Source organism: Podarcis cretensis, assembly GCF_951804945.1.
Source record: "Podarcis cretensis genome assembly, chromosome: 2".
NCBI lineage: Eukaryota > Metazoa > Chordata > Lepidosauria > Squamata > Lacertidae > Podarcis > Podarcis cretensis.
This window is the reverse complement of record NC_137171.1, coordinates 40,685,542-40,707,194: the sequence shown is the minus strand read 5'-3', so window position 1 is coordinate 40,707,194 and position 21,653 is coordinate 40,685,542. Positions and strand designations below refer to the sequence as shown.

Genomic DNA, 21,653 nt, shown 5'->3' with positions numbered 1-21,653 from the left:
AGCACTTCGACACACCACAACACATTATTCCAATGCCTAACCTACCCACCAATACCACAAAAAGTTGTGACGATTGCTACGAGGTAGGCGAAAAAACCAAAAAGCCTAATGCCAAATGGAAAAACTCCTACCAGGCCCCCCGGGCAACCGGGGCGACCAACCTAAGGTCCATACCAAGGCCAATGACCTAGGCCCTAACTCAAAGGGAGTGGAGGGTGGGTGACTCGCACAGGATGACGAAGAGAAATGAGGCCGGGGAGAGAGGCTGGCGCTGCAGCATAAAGGCTGCTGTACACGCCCCCCCATGGCACCTGGTTGGACGGCCACTGGGGGGGCGTGAGCGCCAGCCAGGTGAGTTGGAGGCAGGGGGCAACACCCCCTGCTAGGAGCGGTGTTCGGGGTCCCACCCACAACCACTCCCCTCTCTTTCAGGGAGGAGAGTCTTAATTGATTTCACAGTGTAAGGGATGTAAACAAGAGTGCGATGTACCAGAGCTCTCCTTTGCAATTATTGCTGTCGAAATAATTCAAAAAATGATTTAAAGTCAGATGACGCCAAACACCTTTAGAATGGTAAAATCCCAAGAAGACTGGGAAGAGGGCCAAAAGGAATTCCCCAAACTGAAAGCAGAGAGAGATGAGATTCTGTGTGAATTCAAAGTGCTCCCTCATGGAGACAAAAACAGCACAGAAGACTGTGTGCTCAATTATAACGAGTCTGATAAGTCTATTAGGAGAGAGACTCGCTGTTAAATGAGTTAAATGGAAAATGTAGGCCAAGATGCATAGGGAAACAAGTAGACAGAATTTCTGGGAGGTTGTGGGTTTATTGGGGGGAATACAACTATATTTTGTGGGGAAAATCTGAACCCGGAGCCATGTTTGATCCTTCTGTGTCTATCTTGATACAGAAGCAGCTCTCTCCATCTATTAGAATCTATAAGGTATGTTAGCTGCAGACAGTTTTGCCCTGGCAAGTTCTAGGAGAATTATGGTACTAACTGTGTCTCCTAGGAGTTCTGAAAAATAACGAGTTCCACAAACAGAAAACTGTTGCTGCTAGACAGAGATTTAGGGTCATGGAGGGAGACTCTTAGGAAGCTGCTTGCTTGCCTTTGGCTGGTGGCCCTTGTGTCTGTTAGTGTGTGTGTGTGTGTGTGTGTGTGTGTGTGTAACACAGGCTAATACAATGAAGACCCACCCGGTGGTGGAAGTGGTTCCACAGCTCCTGGAATATAAACTAGAGTACTCTCCAGATCTGCGGTGTGACAAGCAAACAGACTTGGTGCCTGTTTGCTATCATTGCAAATCCTGCATCTTGTCCTGGAAGGCTCTCTCCACCCGAGAGTGGTTTGTGCGGGCCAGCCATATTTCTAAGGGGCAATTCTTGAAGGGGATCATAAGACGGTTCCAAAGCCAAGACCTCTTGAAGTATGCCTGGAACCTCCTGCAGTCCACCAATAGCAAGGATTTCACCTACAGCCGTTCCTGCGTCAGCTCCAGCTTCGCAGCATCTTCCACCTTGGACCGGGCACTTAATCCGAAGAAACTGGAGCATGCCATGGAAGACCTCTGGAAGTGGTTCTTAAATGCCAGTTTCTGGAGCAAAGCAAACTACCTCCTGCTTCTGCTGCAGATGTGTGACTCACAGTTGTTGCTGATGGCTGCCAACCTGGTTAGCATCCTCTTGAGCCAAGATGAGGCCACTTGCAAATCGGCGGACAACAAAACAGGTAATACTAATGCATTAGGGAGCTGAAGGTGCTATCTCTGACTCTCAACCAGACATCCCAGTAATGTGTGGAGGGGGAAATGGACAGTATCCTTTACTGTTGTGCTAATCCTCATTGCATAGATATGTGTGGGGCAGCCAGCATCCTAGTTGCTTGTGGTCAACCAGTGAAACTGAATGAACTGTCCTAGCTTACATTGCCCAAGTATCTAGTTACATTCAGAAGTTCATGTGAAGAGGTGGGTGTGGTGGGGAACCTCCAGATGTGGTTGGACTTCAATTGCCATCACCTCTGGGTGGGTCTGATGGGAGTGGGAGTCCAATAACATCTGGAGGGCCATAACTTCCCCATACCTGACTTCAGAGAGGACCACGTTAAGTGTAGCTTGTAACTGTTCTTCCTTTGGTTGCAGACCAATGAGCAAAGAACCTAGATATAGAATCATTTCCTGTGAAATGTTTGTCTCTTACTGTTTTGTTTTTTCGTTATTTCTATCTCCTGTGTTATTTAAATCTTTTCAGCTGTGCCAGATGAAGATCAAACAAGCAAGGATGTGATTCCTCTTAAGAAGCAAGAGAAATCTATCTCCCAGGTTCGGAGCCACCTCACATCTCGCACCTCTGGTTTTACCTCGGGGGTTGCTTCAGAGAAGAGTGACTTATTTGGTATTATTTAATTCTGTTTATCCATCCATCCATTTCCCATTCCTAATACAGTCATACCTCTAGTTGCGTTAGGTTCACGTTGCGTTTTTTCTGGTTACGAACACAGCAAACCCATAAGTGTTTACTTCCAGGTTCGCCACTTTGTGCATAAGTGATCTGTGTGCTTTGCGCATGCGCAGGAGTGCTCTATCATGTCACGCACACGCACAGAAGTGGCGCTCTACTTATGGACTTTTGGGGGTACGAATGGCACCCCAGAATGCATCACGTCCATAAGTAGAGGTACCACTGTATATATATGCCACTTTTAATATGCAAAATCCATAGTTATTTTTGGGTCAGCCAAAATGTCACAAAATAGTGAGCAAGCTTTCAAGTTCTCCAGAGTTCTTCCTTAGGCTAGAAGTTAAACTTGTGGTGGGGCTGGGAGATGTTCACATATCCCTTTTGTCAAATTACCCTAACCAATGCCATCCCTATCACAAGAACAGTGTACAACAAAGCTCATGCTGCCAACCCCATCAACCTCTGCAGCTGATCCAACAGACTAGACTTTGTCTTCCAGCCAAATGTCAATGTCTGCCTCTAACAGTGCCACTCCACTGGAGCAAAAGAGGTCCACACAGGTAGGTGTGGAGCAGGTAGGTGGGTGGGGAACAGATGGCAATGTCACCGTTAGCCTGAACAAAACATGCTATGGCATTACTTAACTGCCTCGTTGCGATTTCAACTCTGGTGGCAGTCTTGGCTCTCCAGCATAGCTTCTGTGGCCGTGCTGGCCATCCCAAGGTCATGGTTGGGAAACTCTCAATCAGAAAGTTGAGATCAGCCTTCCCCACTCAAGTTATGTCAAGGCTTGTTGATACCCCTGAGCTGCACCACCCTGTAGCTCTGGCGGGCCATCCTGCTCTGCTCTTCTTCTCATTCCACCTAATTCCCCTTCTAGCAATCCAGTCCACCAGTTGTAATTATAGATAACAGCCAGAATAACAGTAGTGGATGTTTTGATGAGATCAGTGATAATCAAGACAGACCATTGGTCTATTTAGCTCAGTGTTGTTCCCAGCAACTTGCAGCATCTCTCCATGATTTCACACCAGGGTCTCTTCCAAGGTCTCTACTTGGAGATGCTGAATAGAGCCTGGGACCTTCCGCCTGTGAAGCAGCATCTCTACCACTTCTATGCTGATTCGTGACTTTTCATTCTTCCTGGGTTTTCTCTAGGAGGTGCATCTTGTTTGTAAATAATTGCAACTACTACCCAGTTGGCATAATGGAAATCTGGTGCTACATAGTCCCTCTTGAGATGTGGGACTGTATGAGACATTGGCTACGTCACCTACAAAGCCATGGCCCATATATAACATATGTATGAGGAGGTCCAATTGCTCAAATGCACCGGCTGCTTGTTCACTGCGGGGCTATAGAGGGTAACTTAAGCTTCTTATCCTGCACGTTCTTTTTATGGCCACTCTGTAATACTCCCTTGGTTGGTTTTCTCATCCACTCGACAGGTCGTCTACGTTTGCAAAGGCTTTGGAGCAAAGAGTCAGATCAGATGTCTGAAGTAATGTCAGAGTACATGGATGAAGCCGCCAGCAGTTCTATCATACTGAATGTCGCGGAGCCTGTACCCACCCATCCCACAAAGCCCTTCAAGGTCAACAAGTTCAAAGACTTCATTCGCTGTCTGCCCATCCACTTGTCCAAGTTCATATTGCGTAAGAACCTCTTGCCTTCCTCACAGTGCCAGATTTACTTATGCACAAGCTAAATTAAGCTACATTCAAGGGCTTCAGATTATGAGGAATCTCTAAATACATTCTTTTAAAAACTAAATTTAATATTTTACATAATTGGTTAAAAAGGAGAACAGGGAAAGCACTCTAAAACATACAATATTGCTCTGATATGACAACAATATACTTAATGGCTACACATTTGTCATATTGAGTTCATTAATTTGTGCAGAAATAGCTGTATTTTTATAAGGTGTCCATAGTTAGATGGTTAGTTTTTTGTTATATCCTTACCTGTGCCACCACCATATATGCCGATATTAAACTTCGTTATTTCTATTCCCATTGCCTTTTCTGTTTTTTTTTGTTGTTGTTTTTTAACGTTTTCCGGCCTCTTAAACTTGACAAAGTTTGACAAAAGCTTAGGGGCTTCAGCATGTCTTAATAAGTCCCTGAAGCAGCTTTCTAATGCTTCGCTTTTAGGAAGCAACAGAGCAACAAGCTTCTCTTTGTGATTCTCTAGGAATGCTGGACATGAAATCCTTGAACAGATGTGCTCTCGTGAGTGCACACTGGGACTTCCTGGTCAAACTAATCAAGAGGGATATGATAGCAAATCGTGCTCTCCATAGTGAGATTGCATTCCTGCAGGTACTATGGGATTCTCCTCAACCCTTGTGGTTTGTTAAGGGTACTGGGCATTGTAGCTCTTTGAGGCGCAAACTACGGTTCCCATGATTCTTTGGGGGAAATCATGTGCTTTCAATGTATTGCGTATCTGCAGTCATAGTGTGTGGAGTGCAGTCAGTAAGGATGGACCTGCCCTCCCATGCAGAGGCCAAGCTTTATCTTGCACCAACTGCAGGCTTTTTTGTTCTAACATTTCAGTGTTGACATATTTAACTAAATGATTTTGTCTTCTTTCTGTTGCAGGGGTCATGCCCTAAAGGAGCAATTTCCAACTATGCCAAAATTGTCAATGTTGCCATTCCTCGCATAAACTCTGAAGGTGACATCATCCGAAGCAAGGCCAAGTTAATCGTAACCATAAAGGTGCATTGTGGGTGTTCTGCATTCCTGGATTTTCTTGGATTGGGTTTGAGTAGGTGGTGGGAAATTCTTGGACCCTATTCAGATCTCTGCCATTGGTTGATCTCTCTGGAGAGAGAGAGAGAGAGAGAGAGAGAGAGAGAGAGAGAGAGAGAGAAACCACAGAGAGAAACCATGCCTAGGGTATGGAAGTGTGAAGCTGTGTCAACCTGAAGCTATGCTCCTTCTTTCCCAAAGAAAGGAATAATAGCCCATGTGTGTGCCCAGCTTGCAGTGGGAGTCTGCGTACTTGTCTTGCCCTAGCACACTCTCCATACAGGGTAGAGGGGGCTTCTAATGATGGAAGTGGTGGTGGAGACAAAGCCCATTTCTGCCAGTTGAAGCACAAGGCCACCTACTTCCTCGTTTGTCATTCTCTCATATAACCAGCCATCATTGCTCCTCATTCTGCTTTAAGGAGAATGAATACCTGCGCAAAGCTTATCATGGACAAGAGGTAGACATTGTCAAGTTGGAAGAACGGAATGTCTTCTGCAGTGGATATAATGTCCGGATTCTAATAGACAGGTATGTGCACCCAGCAAGAAGTGTGTTTTGCCTCATTCCACCCTCCTTCCCCCCAAAAATCTCTAGATGTGCCTCACAACAACCAATGTTCCACAACATATGGGGCATTTTGTAAACCCATGAACCTCTGATGATATTTTCAAAATAGTGAACACATATAGCTTTCCCCCCAGGAGCAGCACGCTAAGGAAAACCTCCCTGTGTCTTTTATCTGCTTCCTGCCTCTGAATAAATTGCCACAAGTGGTACAAGTAGGACGTACATTCCCATAATACATGCAAGTAGTCCAGCTCAGTTCATTCATAGAGGCCAACAACACTTGGAGGAAACCAGATGTGGGTGGCCTGGCTTAGACTTTGAGAAATAGTAAAAATGACTGCAAGGATGAATGTTTGGTTAGTGTTGCATCTGTTGCTACAAACAGGGATGTGGTGTGAGGGCATATGAAGCTAAGCAGGTCTGGATCTGCTTGCTGCTTGGATGGGGGACCTCCTGGGAATACTATATTAGCTGCCATGATGAATTCCACCATGGAATAAAGGCAGGATATGAAAGAAACAAGTCTATCAAATAAAACCAGGTTCTCCCTTCAACTTTCGCTACCTCTTCAGTTTGGATCCAAACAGAGTGATTCACTATGGTGGTGGGAAGCTGATGGCCACTGGTTCTGTGGACCGGAAAGTCCGTTTGATGGATGTGGATGAGATGCGCTATGTCCCTCCTGTCTTTCTGGGACATGCTGGTAGCATCCGGGCTGTGTACCTCAATGAACAGAAAGGATTGCTTCTGAGTGGCAGCTATGATCTCAGCATCAGGTGAGCTGTGCTGATCCTAACATCTTTACATTGCATTTTGGGAGGGAAAGGCAAAATATGGAAGGTGTTAAGGGTACTTGCGGCCCATTTAATTCAACGTCCCTTGAGTGCTTCGTTGCTGGTGGAGCTTAAAAATACTTCACATTGTATTATTATGCTCCTTGAGTCTAAAATAAGTTATGTATTCCCACAACAAGGATGAGAGCTCAGGGGTAATCTGTGCAGAGGTACATTCCAGCACTGGGTGGAGCCATAGCAAATGATGGTTGGAGCCAGGAAGCTCCAGAATTAGCTACTGTATTTTTTTTTTAATTATTCTTATATACCATCCTTCATTCTCCAATTCCAGGGCACTTCACACAGTAATGAAATACAGAGCCACAGACTACAGAACACAACAGCAAATGAAACAGCAATGCACTTGCAACTCACCAGCAGAATTTCAAATAAATTGTTGGTTGACTAATTTGTTGGTGGCTCCAGTTCTTTAGGGAGTGTCAGCTTCTGAACGTTGTTTATTGAAACTCAGAAAGCGCATTAAAAAAACACACAGTATAGTGCCATGTGTTACATTGTATTCCATAATATATCATACCTGTATCATAACTATTTAAACTTTAGTATATACTAGAGAAGCTATAAAACCTGGTACCAACAGATCAGACAAGAAGATAGGTGAACGGAATGTCAGAACTTAAAGCAATTTTCATGTACATGTCTACCATATCTCACCTTGGATTGGCCATTGCCACATATTACCAATCCCCATACTAATTTAGTAGGTTGCATAGTAGAAAAAGGGAAATGAAGCATTAACCCCAGTATCGTAATCCAAACAGAGAAAGACCGTGCAAAGCATATTGCTTCCAGATAGTTATTCCCATTTGTTTGGTTGCACCCCTATCTAGATATGCTTGAAATTTCAATAACTCATTATATTCTGGCTGTGTACACTCTTCTGTTTACTCAGCATCTCATGCACTTCCGCTGCTAGTTTGGAAGCAGTGTATACACCATGTTGGCCACAATGCGTATCTATTCTGTTGTTTCTTGAGAAATACTGCATTTTGATGCAATTTCCCCTAAACCAGCTTTGATCCAAATTGATGGGGGAAACAGCCTAGCTGTATTTTAAGCTGGTAACATACATGCAACTTCAGTGTTTGTTTCTTCTCATCTCATCCTCTTGATCCGTATCTTTTAGAATGTGGAATATCCTCACTGGGGCATGTGTGAAAATTTTTAACGGCCACACCGGAAGCATCACTTGCCTAGATTTGTACAAGAGCAAGTTTGTGTCTGGATCCAAAGACTGCACAGCAAAATGTGAGCAAAACGTTGCCTGTCTCCCAGCGAAATACGGGAAAATCTACATACTATAGTTAAATTTAAACTTTGCAGAATGAAAGGGTAAACAATTGTAATGCAGAACTATGACCGCATCGTCAAGATACTTTTAAAGCAGAATCATACCACTTTAAACAAACATGGTTTCCTCCAAAGAATCTTGGGAACTGTGAACTGTAGTCATTAGAAGGCTCCTATTGGCACTGTGGTCTAAACCACTTAGCCTCTTGGGCTTGCCGATCAGAAGGTCGGCGGTTCGAATCCCCGCGATGGGGTGAGCTCCCGTTGCTTGGTCCCAGCTCCTGCCAACCTAGCAGTTTGAAAGCATGCCCAAAAATGCAAGTAGATAAATAGGTGCCACTCTGGTGGGAAGGTAAACGGCGTTTCTGTGTGCTGCTCTGGTTTCGGTGTTCCATTGCACCAGAAGCGGCTTAGTTATGCTGGCCACATGACCTGGAAAACTGTCTGCGGACAAACGCCAGCTGCCTCGGCCTATAAAGTGAGATGAGCGCCGCAACCCCAGAGTCGTACTCGACTGGACTTAAGTGTCAGGGGTCCTTTACCTTTACCTTTTATTGCAGAATAACAACGTGTTGCAGTACATCCTCAATACAGTCGTACCTTGGTTCTTGAATGGCTTAGTTGCCAAACAAATCGGCTCCCGAATGCCGCAAACCCAGAAGTAAGTTTTCTGGTTTGCGAGTGTTTTTCAGAAGCTGACTGTCCGACACAGCTTCTGCTTGAGTGCAGGAGACTCCTACAGTAATCAGAAGCTGCACCTTGGTTTTTGAACATTTTGGGAGTCGAATTGACTCCCAGAACAGATTAAGTTTGAGAATCAATGTACCACTGTATCTAACAGGAGTGTTCCAGTTCAAGGTGCCAATCATGCCTTCCTCCATAAGTTGCAAGGGGTCAAGCAAGACTGTTCATGCACACCGTTTTCCTTTCTTCCTCTCCAGTAGACAGTATTCTATTTTGGCTGAAGGCCACCAAGGCTGCTCAGTCCTCATTGGGATCTTCTTTTCTGCTTCCAGAGCAAGTGCTGGGGGTTGCTTGGTCATCAGGAAGAAGGGGACTGAGTGACCCTTTGGAGCAGATGCTGCTGCTAAATATGCTGGCACCTTTAGAGATTTTTTGCAAGAGAGTACTGTCCATCTCCCAGCCTATCTGTGTCTTTGGCAAGGTCTCTGAGATCCTGCACTCATCACTTCAGCTTAATGGCACCAGGAGACTGCTCAGGGTTGTGCTGAAAATGAATTAACGGCATCTTTTTCTGTTTTTCACAGTGTGGGATATAGAAACTGGAAAGTGCATTAAGACTTTCGCACACAAAGCTATTGTTTGGGCTGCTAAGATGAATGAAACACATGTCGTGAGTGCCTGCGATAAGGGCATAGTGAAAGTGTGGCATGCTGAGACATGTATACTGATAAAGGTAAGATTTAAAACGCAGTGGCTGACTCTGAAAATGCTGTCAGCTCAGTATGTGGCACCAAGCAACACATTTAAGGTGGAGTCAGAGCAGTGGTGGGGAAACTCAGGCCAGGGTGGGTGGGCGGGAGGGTAACATGGCCCTCCATACTTCTCTACTGCTCTTGCCAAAAGTTTGTATGCAAACAATGGGGCTCTATCTTCCTTGGGAACACAGAGAAAGGTCAGCGAGACCTTTCAAGCTTCTTTGGCATTTCATGAACACAGGGATAGCAAAGGGACTAACCCAGGCAAGCGTCAAACAATCAGAAGAGAACTGGCTTACAGTGACCACTCATTCAGAGTGAAATATGGGAACTGCCACCGGCAGCAGGGGTTTTCTAGGCAGCAATAGGAATTTAGTGCGCAACTTCACCAAAAGTGGTTGCTAATTGCAATACATCATGTCTGTGACACACTCATAGAATTCTGAATGTTTGGTGAGGCAAACCTTCTCTGTGAGAAAGTCTTGCTGGTCTTTCTTCAGCAGGGCTAGTCCGTCTATATGTTTAATCACAGGTAAAGTTTTAATTATGCTTTCTACAAATTTTCCTGGGATTGAAATTAGCCTAATCAGTCTGATGATTCCTTGCACCCCACTATTTTTAAAGGGGTTATTTTGATCCTCTTCCGCTACAGTAAGAAAGCTGACATTTCTGATAGGTTAGATGCTTAGCATTCAGCAACAGGCGGCCAGTGGAGGTTAGTCACATCTTTACCACCAACAAAGTAAACAATGGCATCATAATCCTGTGGTTGCTGGAAGCCTCTAAAGAGCATGCAAAAACAAATCTGTTTCGTTTCCCAGACTTTACAAGGGCATCTGGGCCCTGTGACATGCCTGTCGTTTGATGAGTGGCATCTTGTGACAGGAAGCAATGACGGCTATATCCTGGGATGGAGCATGCACGGAAATCACAAGAGATGCCTGGGGGCTTTCAGACACCCCATGTAGGTATTGTTTATTGCAGTCAAAAAGCTGCAGACTTTGTGATGTCCTTAGCAATGACTCTTGATCCTTATGTGTTTGGAGTAGTTTTTATAAAGGACAAAGCTAACTGGAACTGTGAATCTTCCCCATTGCCAAAATCCCTTCTGTACGAGATGAGATAGCTCTCTGCTTTTGAACCATACAAGGTTTATCTTTTCTTTTAACTCCCACCCACCTCCAAGATGGCAAACCTAAGACCACAGAACCTAGCATGACTCTACTATGAATGGCTTGTCTCCACCTTCAAAGGTCCTCTACGTTAAAGCTGTTCATGGGATTTACCACTTCAGTTAATATTTAGTCTATATCACATCTCAAAAGTGTGTGTGTTGTGAACTGGTAATGATGAAAGGATACAGCAAGAAAGAAGAAGAAGGAGGAGGAGGAGAAGAGTTTGGATTTGATATCCCGCATTATCCCTACCCGAAGGTGTCTCAAAGCGGCTAACATTCTCCTTTCCCTTCCTTCCCCAAAATAAACACTCTGTGAGGTGAGTGGGGCTGAGAGACTTCAAAGAAGTGTGACTAGCCCAAGGTCACCCAGCAGCTGCATGTGGAGGAGCAGAGACGCAAACCCAGTTCCCCAGATTACGAGTCTACCGCTCTTAACCACTACACCACACTGGCATGTGGTTACAGGCCTCTGAAAGATGGTGGCCATTTTTCACTTTCCATCCCCATCAGACTACTTTACTCCAGAAAGGCAGTAAGTTGTGCCTCTTCATTCACTAGGCTGTACTCCAGGGATGGTGATCTTGCTGGCTGGGGCTGATGAGTCCAACAACAGCTGAAGAGTCACCTACCCTTGCTGTACTCTCTGTGGTCCTCTTCTCTAAGTTCGTCTCACTTCTCCCAGGTTCCTGCTGGCCTGCCTTGGCACATAGAAGAAGGTGCCTCTAGCATTTCTGGACTCGAGCCAATGCCAGTTCTCGGTTCAGGCGGTTCTCCACCCAGCCCCTTATGTCAGCATACAATCCTTCAACACAGTGTTGATTTTCTTTCTCCCTCAACTGCCTAAAAGTAAATTGGCTCACATTTTGTTTGCTTACGTTTAGCGCTCTGCTGATCCGGGTGCGTTCTAGCAGTAACTTTTCACTTCAGGTGGCAGCCTGTTTAAACCTCAATTTGTCATTTTCCTAGTAAACAGCACTTGCTTGACATATTTTCTGCTCAGAGTAACACATGAGGGAAGGGTAGGAACTAGGGGTGGTATTCCACTAAGTTCTACTCAGAATAGACTAATTCAAATTAATGAACATTGACTGCATTATGTGCATTCTACGTGTGTGTGCAAATAGACAAAGTTGTACTAGTAATAATCCCCCCCAATTTCACATCAGTCATGAATATTCCTTGTAAAACACATCCTCCATTTGTTTACTTTGAGGAGTGTTAATTCATCATTCTACACCAAGACACCCTTACAGTCTCAATGTTGTCCTCATAAGAGCAAGTGCTGTATTTCAACAACTTTCCTTGTTTGTAGGGAGGTTCTGTCCCTGGGATTTCTCTATCTCAGAGTCATCAGTGGCTGTGCGGATGGGAAGATACGCATATTCAACTTCCTGACAGGGACCTGCCTGAGAGTTTTGAGAGCCAATAGCAGAGGTGACCCCGTGGTGTCCTTCTGTATAGTGGAAAACACGTAGGTTGCAGACATTATTTCCCAGTTCTTAAATAATAAAGGTTGCCATATACATTTCTGAGGAAATGTGTGGGCTGGCATGTGAAGGGCCTTATATTGCTTCTGGAGTGATTGTCTGAATTTCTGGTGGATGGCACTGCTTTCCAGTGGTTCTGGTCCTGTTTGGATGGATGTTTCTAGAGAGTGACGCTTGGGGAGTGGTCTTCAGCCCTGTGGAGTCTTCAGTGCAGGGTTCCTCGGGGTTTGATGTTATCCCCTATGGCTGTTTAACATCTACATGAAACCAACGGAACCATCCCCATGCAAATGACAGCTTTAGAGGAGCAATTGTTATTAGGACTGCACCAAGGGAACGAGAGTTTAAAATTTCTCCTCCCCCATTTGCTACAATTCTATAATTCTCAGTCTTCCACCCCGCCATGTGATCGCTATTTGCATTTGAAAAGAAATAAAATCATGTCACTAGTTGCAGGAAAAGGCAGTGTGGCAATAAGCTACATCCATACCACCTTTCCTTCCTTGCAGATTGAAGGTTCTAATAATGCCTCACTCCTCAGTTTACAGCACTACACGTTTGGTACTTTCTGACAGTTGGCCATGGTGTTTTCTCACTACCTTTGCCTTTCTTTTAGGCTACTGGTCAATGCACTGGGCAGTGTGGTTATGTTCCAGTTTGAGGAAGTAGTGTGGGACCACACACTAGCTTCCGAACAACTAACTAAAAGGAAAGAAAAGAGCAAATTTGACGACAAAGCGTTGCAAATAATGCCGCCACATTTACTTTCTGGGCAGAAGAAACGGTCCCACAGGAATAAATGGAAGCTTTACAACACCAAAACAGTATTTTCCTATGACATTATTCGGAAGTCGACGAAATACTTCAGAAATTCTACTCCAGGTACTGCTCCTGATGCCCATCAAGTATTAAGTTAAATGGCAGGTGAAATCCTGCAAGTGTTGGTAGGAGTCAAGAAGAGAGGGACTTCTTCATCCTTTTACAAATTCTTCCAGGATGTTTAGATGGCTTGTATACAGCCTTGGTCATCTCTCCTTTAAATTCTAATACCCTGTGATGATAAGCATCACATTTGATCTATGTTGCATTTGACATGCAGTAAAAGGGTGGTCTGATCCTCCTTTTATCACTCACAAAGAGGAATGAAAAATCTATCTGTACTCCAAATGTTGTTGGACTATAACTCATATCATATGCAGCCAGTTTAGCCAATGGTTAGAGATTATAACTGCTGTCAAGCAACATCCGGGGACCTAAGGTTGAAGGATATATCATCATTTAGGATTATGTGAGCAAGCTGCAGTGAGCCTTGGGCTCACACAACTGCCCCTGCCACTCTGATGTGACTACAAGGAAGAGTTTGGAAGGTTTTGCTCAACCACAGCCTGTTTGTTTTGCCCCAACTGCAAAACCATGGTTGATGTTAGCGATGGTTTATTTGACACAAGCTAGCTTTGAACTACATTGACATTAAGCAAAGCTTATTGGTTTGGAGACCTCAACAAGCTGTGGCTAAGCAGAAGTGAGAGCTTCCAAGTGCCTCTTCATGGCTGTACCGGAGAAGATGGGTGACCTTTCAAACCTGAGGCTTGCGGCGGCTCACTCCAGCTTGTTCATCAAACTATGCTTTAGCATGACACCCCAATGCAGCCATTGAGTTGTGCAAATGCCGAGTAATCAGACTCCTTTTGCCCACTCAGTTTGCTGCAGGGTAAAGCAAGCACAACCAAAATCTGAGCATATGAACCAGTTCTTGGTACATATGCAAAACAGATGGCTGTGCGGGGATATTTCAGGTCACTGGTGGCTGTTTGAAGATGGAATGAATTATCTGTAGGTTTTAATACACAAGCGATCTGCAATGTCCTGCTTTATACTGTTTTTTGGATAGGTAAAAAGCGAAACTCATGTAATATAATCATGGATTTGTGAGCAGGATTGGGGGACCTTATGCCCAGAGTCCAAATCCAGCCCTGACTGCAATGCATCCTTACAATAAGATAACACCTCTTACTTGCCTGAAGGATGGAGACACGTGGCTGTGTGTGTGTGTGTGTGTGTGTGCATGGGCGCACATGCACGTGCAGAAACCTAGTCCTTTTGTGTCTCAGCTACTGTAGGAAGATAAAAGTTACATCCATTGTTCACCCACTTGGGCCACACCCAAGACTGTCACGTGACCCTTAAAAGGTTCTCCATGAGGAAATGTGGCTTTTAGACTAGAAAATAGACAAACTAGGGCCAACTTCCCTTCATCAGATGGCGTCATATTCTGCTTGATGACATTCTCCTAGGTTATTATTGATTAAACTTAGAATCATAGAATCATAGAGTTGGAAGAGACCACAAGGGCCATTGAGTCCAACCCCCTGCCAAGCAGGAAACACCATCAGAGCACTCCTGACATATAGTTGTCAAGCCTCTGCTTAAAGACCTCCAAGGAAGGAGACTCCACCACACTCCTTGGCAGCAAATTCCACTGTCAAACAGCTCTTACTGTCAGGAAGTTCTTCCTAATGTTTAGGTGGAATCTTCTTTCTTGTAGTTTGGAACCATTGCTCCGTGTCCGCTTCTCTGGAGCAGCAGAAAACAACCTTTCTCCCTCCTCTATGTGACATCCTTTTATATATTTGAACATGGCTATCATATCACCCCTTAACCTCCTCTTCTCCAGGCTAAACATGCCCAGCTCCCTTAGCCGTTCCTCATAAGGCATCGTTTCCAGGCCTTTGACCATTTTGGTTGCCCTCCTCTGGACACGTTCTAGTTTGTCAGTGTCCTTCTTGAACTGTGGTGCCCAGAACTGGACACAGTACTCCAGGTGAGGTCTGACCAGAGCAGAATACAGTGGCACTATTACTTCCCTTGATCTAGATGCTATACTCCTATTGATGCAGCCCAGAATTGCATTGGCTTTTTTAGCTGCCGCGTCACACTGTTGGCTCATGTCAAGTTTGTGGTCAACCAAGACTCCTAGATCCTTTTCACATGTACTGCTCTCAAGCCAGGTGTCACCCATCTTGTATTTGTGCCTCTCATTTTTTTTGCCCAAGTGCAATACTTTACATTTCTCCCTATTAAAATTCATCTTGTTTGTTTTGGCCCAGTTCTCTAATCTGTCAAGGTCGTTTTGAAGTGTGATCCTGTCCTCTGGGGTGTTAGCCACCCCTCCCAGTTTGGTGTCATCTGCAAATTTGATCAGGATGCCCTTGAGTCCATCATCCAAGTCGTTGATAAAGATGTTGAATAAGACCGGGCCCAAGACAGAACCCTGTGGCACCCCACTAGTCACTCTTCTCCAGGATGAAGAGGAACCATTGATGAGCACCCTTTGGGTTCGGTCAGTCAGCCAGTTACAAATCCACTGAGTGGTAGCATAGTCAAGTCCGCATTTTACCAGTTTCTTTACAAGTCACTTTTCTTTTTTTCATATACAAGATACTCAAAGCAACTTAACAACAATAAACATATAACACATATATTAAAAGCAACATTAAAAAATTATAAAACCTACCTCCATTACAGAAAGAAAGGCTGGATATTTCTGGGTTCCTAGGAATATTCATCGGAAATCTTTGTGTAGTTTTGCAAGATGGGTTTGATCTTGGTTCTCTGGAATAATGAAGAGTAAGACGGGTTTCTACTGAAGTACTCCTTTTGAATGTGTTCTAATAAGTTCTTAAGAATTATACAAGACCAACTGCACAGTAGTTAGATAATCCCTTTGGTGAAGAAGTCCTATCAGACTACTTTTCACATTTTTCTAATTTCACAATATTCCAATTAACTAGAATTTCTGGAGAGAGGAAACAGATATCAAGTGATACATTGCTCATATATGTTCAGGATGTTTGTAGCTGACACAAAACTGATAAGCCCAAGCTCACTGGCATGCACAGTCCCACTGATCCGCAAAACACAACTCTGGAGCTAAGCCATTTGAAGATTGCAGCCATATAGCCATATTCTCATATACTTGGAAGAAAGTCTGACTGCGTTCAGTAGGACTTCCTTCACAATAAGTGTGCTTTGGACAGCAGCCGAAATTATTCCCTTCTTTTCTAGCTCTTCGTTATCAAATGTTGGAGGAACCTCTTCCCAGGATGCGCGAAAATGTAGTAACCCTGGAAATGAAGCCAGATGAGCAGACTAGACTCTTTTCTCTTGCTGCGCATTCAAAATCTGTAACAACTCTAGTAGGTAAGGAACTATGGTGTACTGAAAATGTGCAGCTGCATTTAAAGGTGCCATTTGTTCCTGTAGTCCAGCTTTAGGCCACTAGAGCTGATTAGCATACTCAAAATAAACAGTATGCAAATTGTAGATTTGGGAGGTGTAGTGGAAACGCCAAAGAAGGATCGAGCAGGCTTAGGATTGGCCTTGCGCAATTAACCATCCCTTGAAGGCCGCATGTCCTTGCAGGAGCACTCCTGCCCTTGAGGGTGGCCCAGCTCCAGCTCGATTGCCCAGATTATGGGACTGGGAGGAGCCCTAATCACCACAGGTGGCGGCCGTGGAGGCATTTGATGCAGAGAGTCTGGGTGCGGAGCAACATAGTCAACATTGCTGCATCACAGACTGGACGCTGCTGTTCCTGAGGCCGCCTCCCCCCCCCCATGGCTAGAACAAGGGATTTGGTGATCTGGTGCTATATGTGGGTTGTCTGAGTGAAGGTATTGTGGGGATTGCTTCTTTGTGATTGTTTCTTTGTGTAAGAAGGTGGATCATAGATTATCTGGGGAGGTTTTACACGAGAAGCCTATTTTGTTCAAATAAAAATCTTTTCCCCCCACTAAGCGCTCTATGGTCCATCAGAGATCCATTAAAAAACCTGCTATTGACTTGGCAAAACAGGAGGGGGGGATGTAGATTTTAAAACAGACTGACGGAAGGTGAGGGTGGGGAAAGTAAAATGTGGGTCAGGGCATGGGAATATCCTTTACTACATGTTAAAGTGAAATAGCAAAGACGCAGGTGGGAAATGGGATAAACAAAGCACCACAAAGCAGCAGGTTAAGGGATGTTAAATTAGAAAGAGAAACAGAGCCAATATACATTTTAGATCGTACAAATGTCAAACACGTACTCTACCCTTCGTCTCCATAACATCCACCTCACACTCCTGCATGACATAATAGTTGCCTGGAACTGTGCTTGTCTTGGCGCACCATGGCAACCACTTTGACATCATCAGCAACAATGAATTCATCTCACAGTAAACCCAGTGCTGCAGTTAGGTGAGTTCGGGCCCTCCTTTACATGGTAATGTGCAGAGTGAGCTCCCCATTTTTGTGAGCCATTGAGCAACAAGCTTATCATCTGGCACCACTCCTTCCTCCTAGTCATATCCCTTCCCTCTTTGGACTTTCGCCTTTAAAACTAAAGTGCCATCCAACATGATTTATTCCTCCCCACCTCAAACAAACACCCAAGCCTTCTCCCCATCCTGCTCTACTCATCAGGCTTTGCAGGCCCCTACCCACCTACCCATATTCAGTCATTCAGCCCCCCCCCCATCCTGCACAAACCACAGCCCCCAGTCTCACAGAGAGAGGAGAGGGGAAGCATTCAGCAGGAAGCTAGCTACTCTTCTTCTAGCTCTTCTGACAGTGGAGCTCCTGATCCCCATAGGCTCCTCTTTCAATCCATGGATTTTTAAAAGACTTCATTTGGGGGGTCTTCTGATCTACCAAGTAGGGGCCCAGACCTGTGCTCCAAGTTCTGCCCTGCCTTCCCCCAGGTGCTAATCTTCACTCATCTCACTTTTATTTTTGAAAACAGGAGATGAGTTAGAGGAAAACAAGCCCTCAGCCAGCAACTTTGCATCGGGCCAGGATGCTTTCATAAAGCACATAAAAAAGAGGCGTTTCCATGGTCCCCTGTCTGGTGACCAGATACTTCTCACTGTTAGCACAATGCAGCATGCCTACCAGACAGACCAAGTCAGTGCCAACATGGCATACAATATGAAAATCAAAGATGCCTGGGGGCCTGCCTTTCTCCAGAAAAATTTGCCCAAAAAGACCCCTGCTGCCCAAAGTCCAGAGCAACTGAAAATGGATCCATCAACCCAGCTGAAACGACTGAAGGCTGCCCGTTGCATGATCGGCATGGAAAGGATTTCCACACCTTATGAAACCAAAACGCTGCAGTTAAGCTTGAAGAACTCCTTGCTTGGAAGCAGGGTGAAATCCTTCATCCCAGCCCCCACAATTACACGTTCCCAATCATGCAGCAACTTGGCCAGAGGTGGAAAGATTTCTCGCCAGGCAAAGATACCATCTCCACCTGCCATAGGGCATGTCGTTGGTCACTTTACAAGCTCTGTTGAATCCATCAAAGTGCCTCGAATGAAGATTGCCCAACCCGATAGAGACATGATACCACGGCGACCCAAACTCTTCTTCACCCACACGCCAAACCCATACCGGCTCAATTCTGGGTTCCGGCTTCTGACAACCCAACAGATGAAAGAGTATGAAGAAGCTAAGGCGCATGAGTATCAGGCACAGAAGACCAAGGTTATAGCAAACAGAGAAAAAGAGTGTAAAAATGCCTGGCTAAGGAAAATTAAAGGTCTCCCCATCGACGATTTCAACAAGGAGGGCAAAGTTGCAGCTCCTGAACTTGGAGAGAATGTTTTCATCTGAACTTCGCTTTTCAAAGCAGCCTGCTAGTCCTTCCAAACAACTGCCTACAAACCAAACAGCTGGCACTGGAGAGCTTTGGGCTGAATTTTTACCCTCAGCTTGAAGCTACCTTTCAGAAAATGCCAACAAACTCTATTGAATTATCCAGATTTTCACATGGCTGAGAAGGTGGGACTCTGGGCTGCACTGGAGGTGGGGTGGGCTGGATATGATGGGGAAGCTACTTCACTCCCCAAAGAAATGTCTTTCCAGTTTGCAGTGAGTGCAGTTTACAAATACTCCTGGTCTCTAGAGAAAGGTTTATTAACATGACTCTACAATGATTCTGTTTGTAAGCTTTGTTTCTAAGACTGTGTGTACACTTCTCAAAGCTCACCATATAGCCCAAATCTTAATGAAAATGTTCTAAACTTTGCAGTCTTATTGAGGACATCCTCCAGGTGTCCAAGAGTCACCATCAATTAATATATGTTCACAAAATAAAGAAACCTGGCTACAACAGCTCTTACAGTGGTACCTGCTTTGTAATGAACTTGTTTCCTTACTTGTTGCTTTTCATGTGGGTCTCGTTCCCACCTTCCAAACAGGGTAGAAGGAGCAGCATATTAAATTCCCCGCAATATCAGACTGTCTCTACCCCACTTCATGTTTAAGTGGGCCTTAAAGACAATTTTTTTCTCTCTGCAGCCTTCACTAGTTGAAATAAATTAGACTGCTAATACTATACAATATTCTAAATTGTTAATATGTTGAGTTTATGCTGGGATAGCTAATAGTTTGGGATAACTTTTTAGTTATTAGTGTGGTTTTTATTTAGTGTTTTAAAATGTTACTTGTATTCGTTGGTGTTTTTTGTATATTTATTAAGTTTATTTATTAAACTTCGAAGTATCTAGGACAATATTGTTCCTCTAACACTGAAAGCCTAAAATATACCTTAGAGTGACAGGTCTGAGAGTATGCTTAGCATCTCCTTCACAGGAAGAAGTTGAGCAGATCCATTTTGTCCCTGATGCTGGTGTGGTTTTGGCATTGATTCACCTTTGACACCTGCTTTGTGTGGTTCACAAATTATACAAGGGGGAAGACAAGGGGATAACTAATTCCATAGCTGTAAATCTAACTGGGTGAGACCAGCTGAAACTGAAATGTTGTTTAAATTGTTTAAATTAAATTATTATTTTGTGGTTGGTTTTACTGTTGTTTTAATTTGAACATTGTAAGCCACCCAAAGATCCTGACAGTTTACAGACTTTGTGTTAATATTGCAGATAAATTAATAAACAAAATAAATAAATTTGTCCTTAGTCCTGCTTTGGGGGTGGGGCCAAGGGAAAATATAATGAATAAATGTAATTTTCTATGGAAATTGCAGTCGAGTTGGTGCTGGTCTTTCTGTCCTTTAGACTTCTTTTTACCGTTTATTAGCAGTTTTAGCAACAGCTAACCATCTCATATGTTTGCAAAGATAGTTTAAACCACCATCTAGTTTTTCCTGACTCTGGCCACTGAGTTACTATCAGTATTTAGTTCTTCTTATTGACATAAAATACCATATTTGGTATGGAGGTTCCTAGCAGAGACACAAACCTACAAACTGTTCACATTTAACAGCTTTTGCCATGCTGAAATGACCTGCCTTTTGGCCTGTTCCTTTGCAGATTTACTCTGAAATTACAGTGCTATCCTAGTCATTTCTACTACGTACCCTCATGTTCAATGTGACTGATTCGCAGATTGCAACCTAAAGCTGTGTGCACATTACTGCTTGCTTCCAGCACCTTCCCACCACTGGTGTTTGAAGCTGAGTAGACATGACAATTGGGACGCAGGTGGCGCTGTGGGCTAAAGCCTCAGCGCCTAGGGCTTGCCGATCGAAAGGTCGGCGGTTCGAATCCCTGCGGCGGGGTGCGCTCCCGCTGCTCGGTCCCAGCGCCTGCCAACCTAGCAGTTCGAAAGCACCTCCGGGTGCAAATAGATAAATAGGGACCGCTTACCAGCGGGAAGGTAAACGGCGTTTCCGTGTGCGGCTCTGGCTCTGGCTCTGGCTCTGGCCAGAGCAGCGATGTCACGCTGGCCACGTGACCCGGAAGTGTCTCCGGACAGCGCTGGCCCCTGGCCTCTTAAGTGAGATGGGCGCACAACCCCAGAGTCTGTCAAGACTGGCCCGTACGGGCAGGGGTACCTTTACCTTTACCTAGACATGACAATAGCCATAATCCATAGGTATCCTGTGACTTCTTGAGAAATACTTCTGTTTGATGTGTTTTCCCTCAATCCAGCTTTAATCTGATTAGAAAACAGAAGCCACAGTTAAGGTGAGGTGTGTACATTTCGGGTAGCATTGTGCACTCAGGGGTGACAGCACTTGCACAGAGGGCAGCTTCAGTGAACTGGATTAGGCAATGAACATCATATGAAGACCTCCCTGCCCCCTCTCTGGTGGGAACAGCAACTTGAAATATGGGGGTAGGAGGGAGACTACATCGCCACATTTGAAACCAGAGACCAGGGGTGCTTACTGCCTGTAAAGCAGGCATGGCCAAACTTGGCCCTCCAGATGTTTTAGAACTACGATTCCCTGACCACTGGTCCTGTTAGCTAGGGATAATGGGAGTTGTAGTCCCAAAACATCTGGAGGGCCAAGTTTGGCCAAACCTGCAAAGAATTTGCATCACATTGCACGAGTTTCTTGGGCCCAGCAGCATTTTAACCATGCTGCTCTTGCACATATACAGTACAGTTGATTTTGGCTATACTCCTCCTCATAGCTTCGATGGGAACAGCCTCAAATAGCTGCATTGAATAGTTAAAACATTCTGAATAGTTAAAGCCTTCTGGAAATGATGAAACCACCTGCAGAAGAAGCATGACAAACTGAATGATATGGAAGCAGAAACAAACAGGGAAGGACAGGGGAGATCTCCACTGAGGCCAGGGCCAGATTTAGATTTGATGAGGCC

General features: G+C 44.6%; 1 protein-coding gene and 1 long non-coding RNA gene across 3 annotated transcripts; one reads left to right on the top strand and one right to left on the bottom strand.

Annotated features, from left to right (window-relative positions):
- Positions 1–1,037: 1,037 nt before the first annotated feature.
- FBXW10B (F-box and WD repeat domain containing 10B) lies at positions 1,038–19,191 on the top strand. The gene is made up of 14 exons (XM_079965926.1): positions 1,038–1,733; positions 2,255–2,398; positions 3,913–4,119; positions 4,661–4,788; positions 5,071–5,190; positions 5,645–5,754; positions 6,366–6,569; positions 7,774–7,895; positions 9,206–9,354; positions 10,198–10,340; positions 11,866–12,024; positions 12,657–12,922; positions 16,106–16,240; positions 17,822–19,191. The coding sequence occupies exons 1-14, from the start codon at positions 1,190–1,192 to the stop codon at positions 18,688–18,690; spliced, it is 3,300 nt and encodes a 1,099-aa protein (XP_079822052.1). The 5' UTR covers positions 1,038–1,189; the 3' UTR covers positions 18,691–19,191.
- On the bottom strand, positions 6,326–17,870 carry LOC307210417. Of its 2 annotated transcripts, none has more exons than XR_013835977.1 (3): positions 17,748–17,870; positions 15,555–15,652; positions 6,326–6,516 (listed from the first exon to the last, which is right to left on the bottom strand). It is a non-coding gene; the product is annotated as an uncharacterized lncRNA (long non-coding RNA). The 2 variants fall into 2 exon arrangements; XR_013835978.1 differs by lacking the exon at positions 17,748–17,870 and adding an exon at positions 17,127–17,252.
- Positions 19,192–21,653: the final 2,462 nt, after the last annotated feature.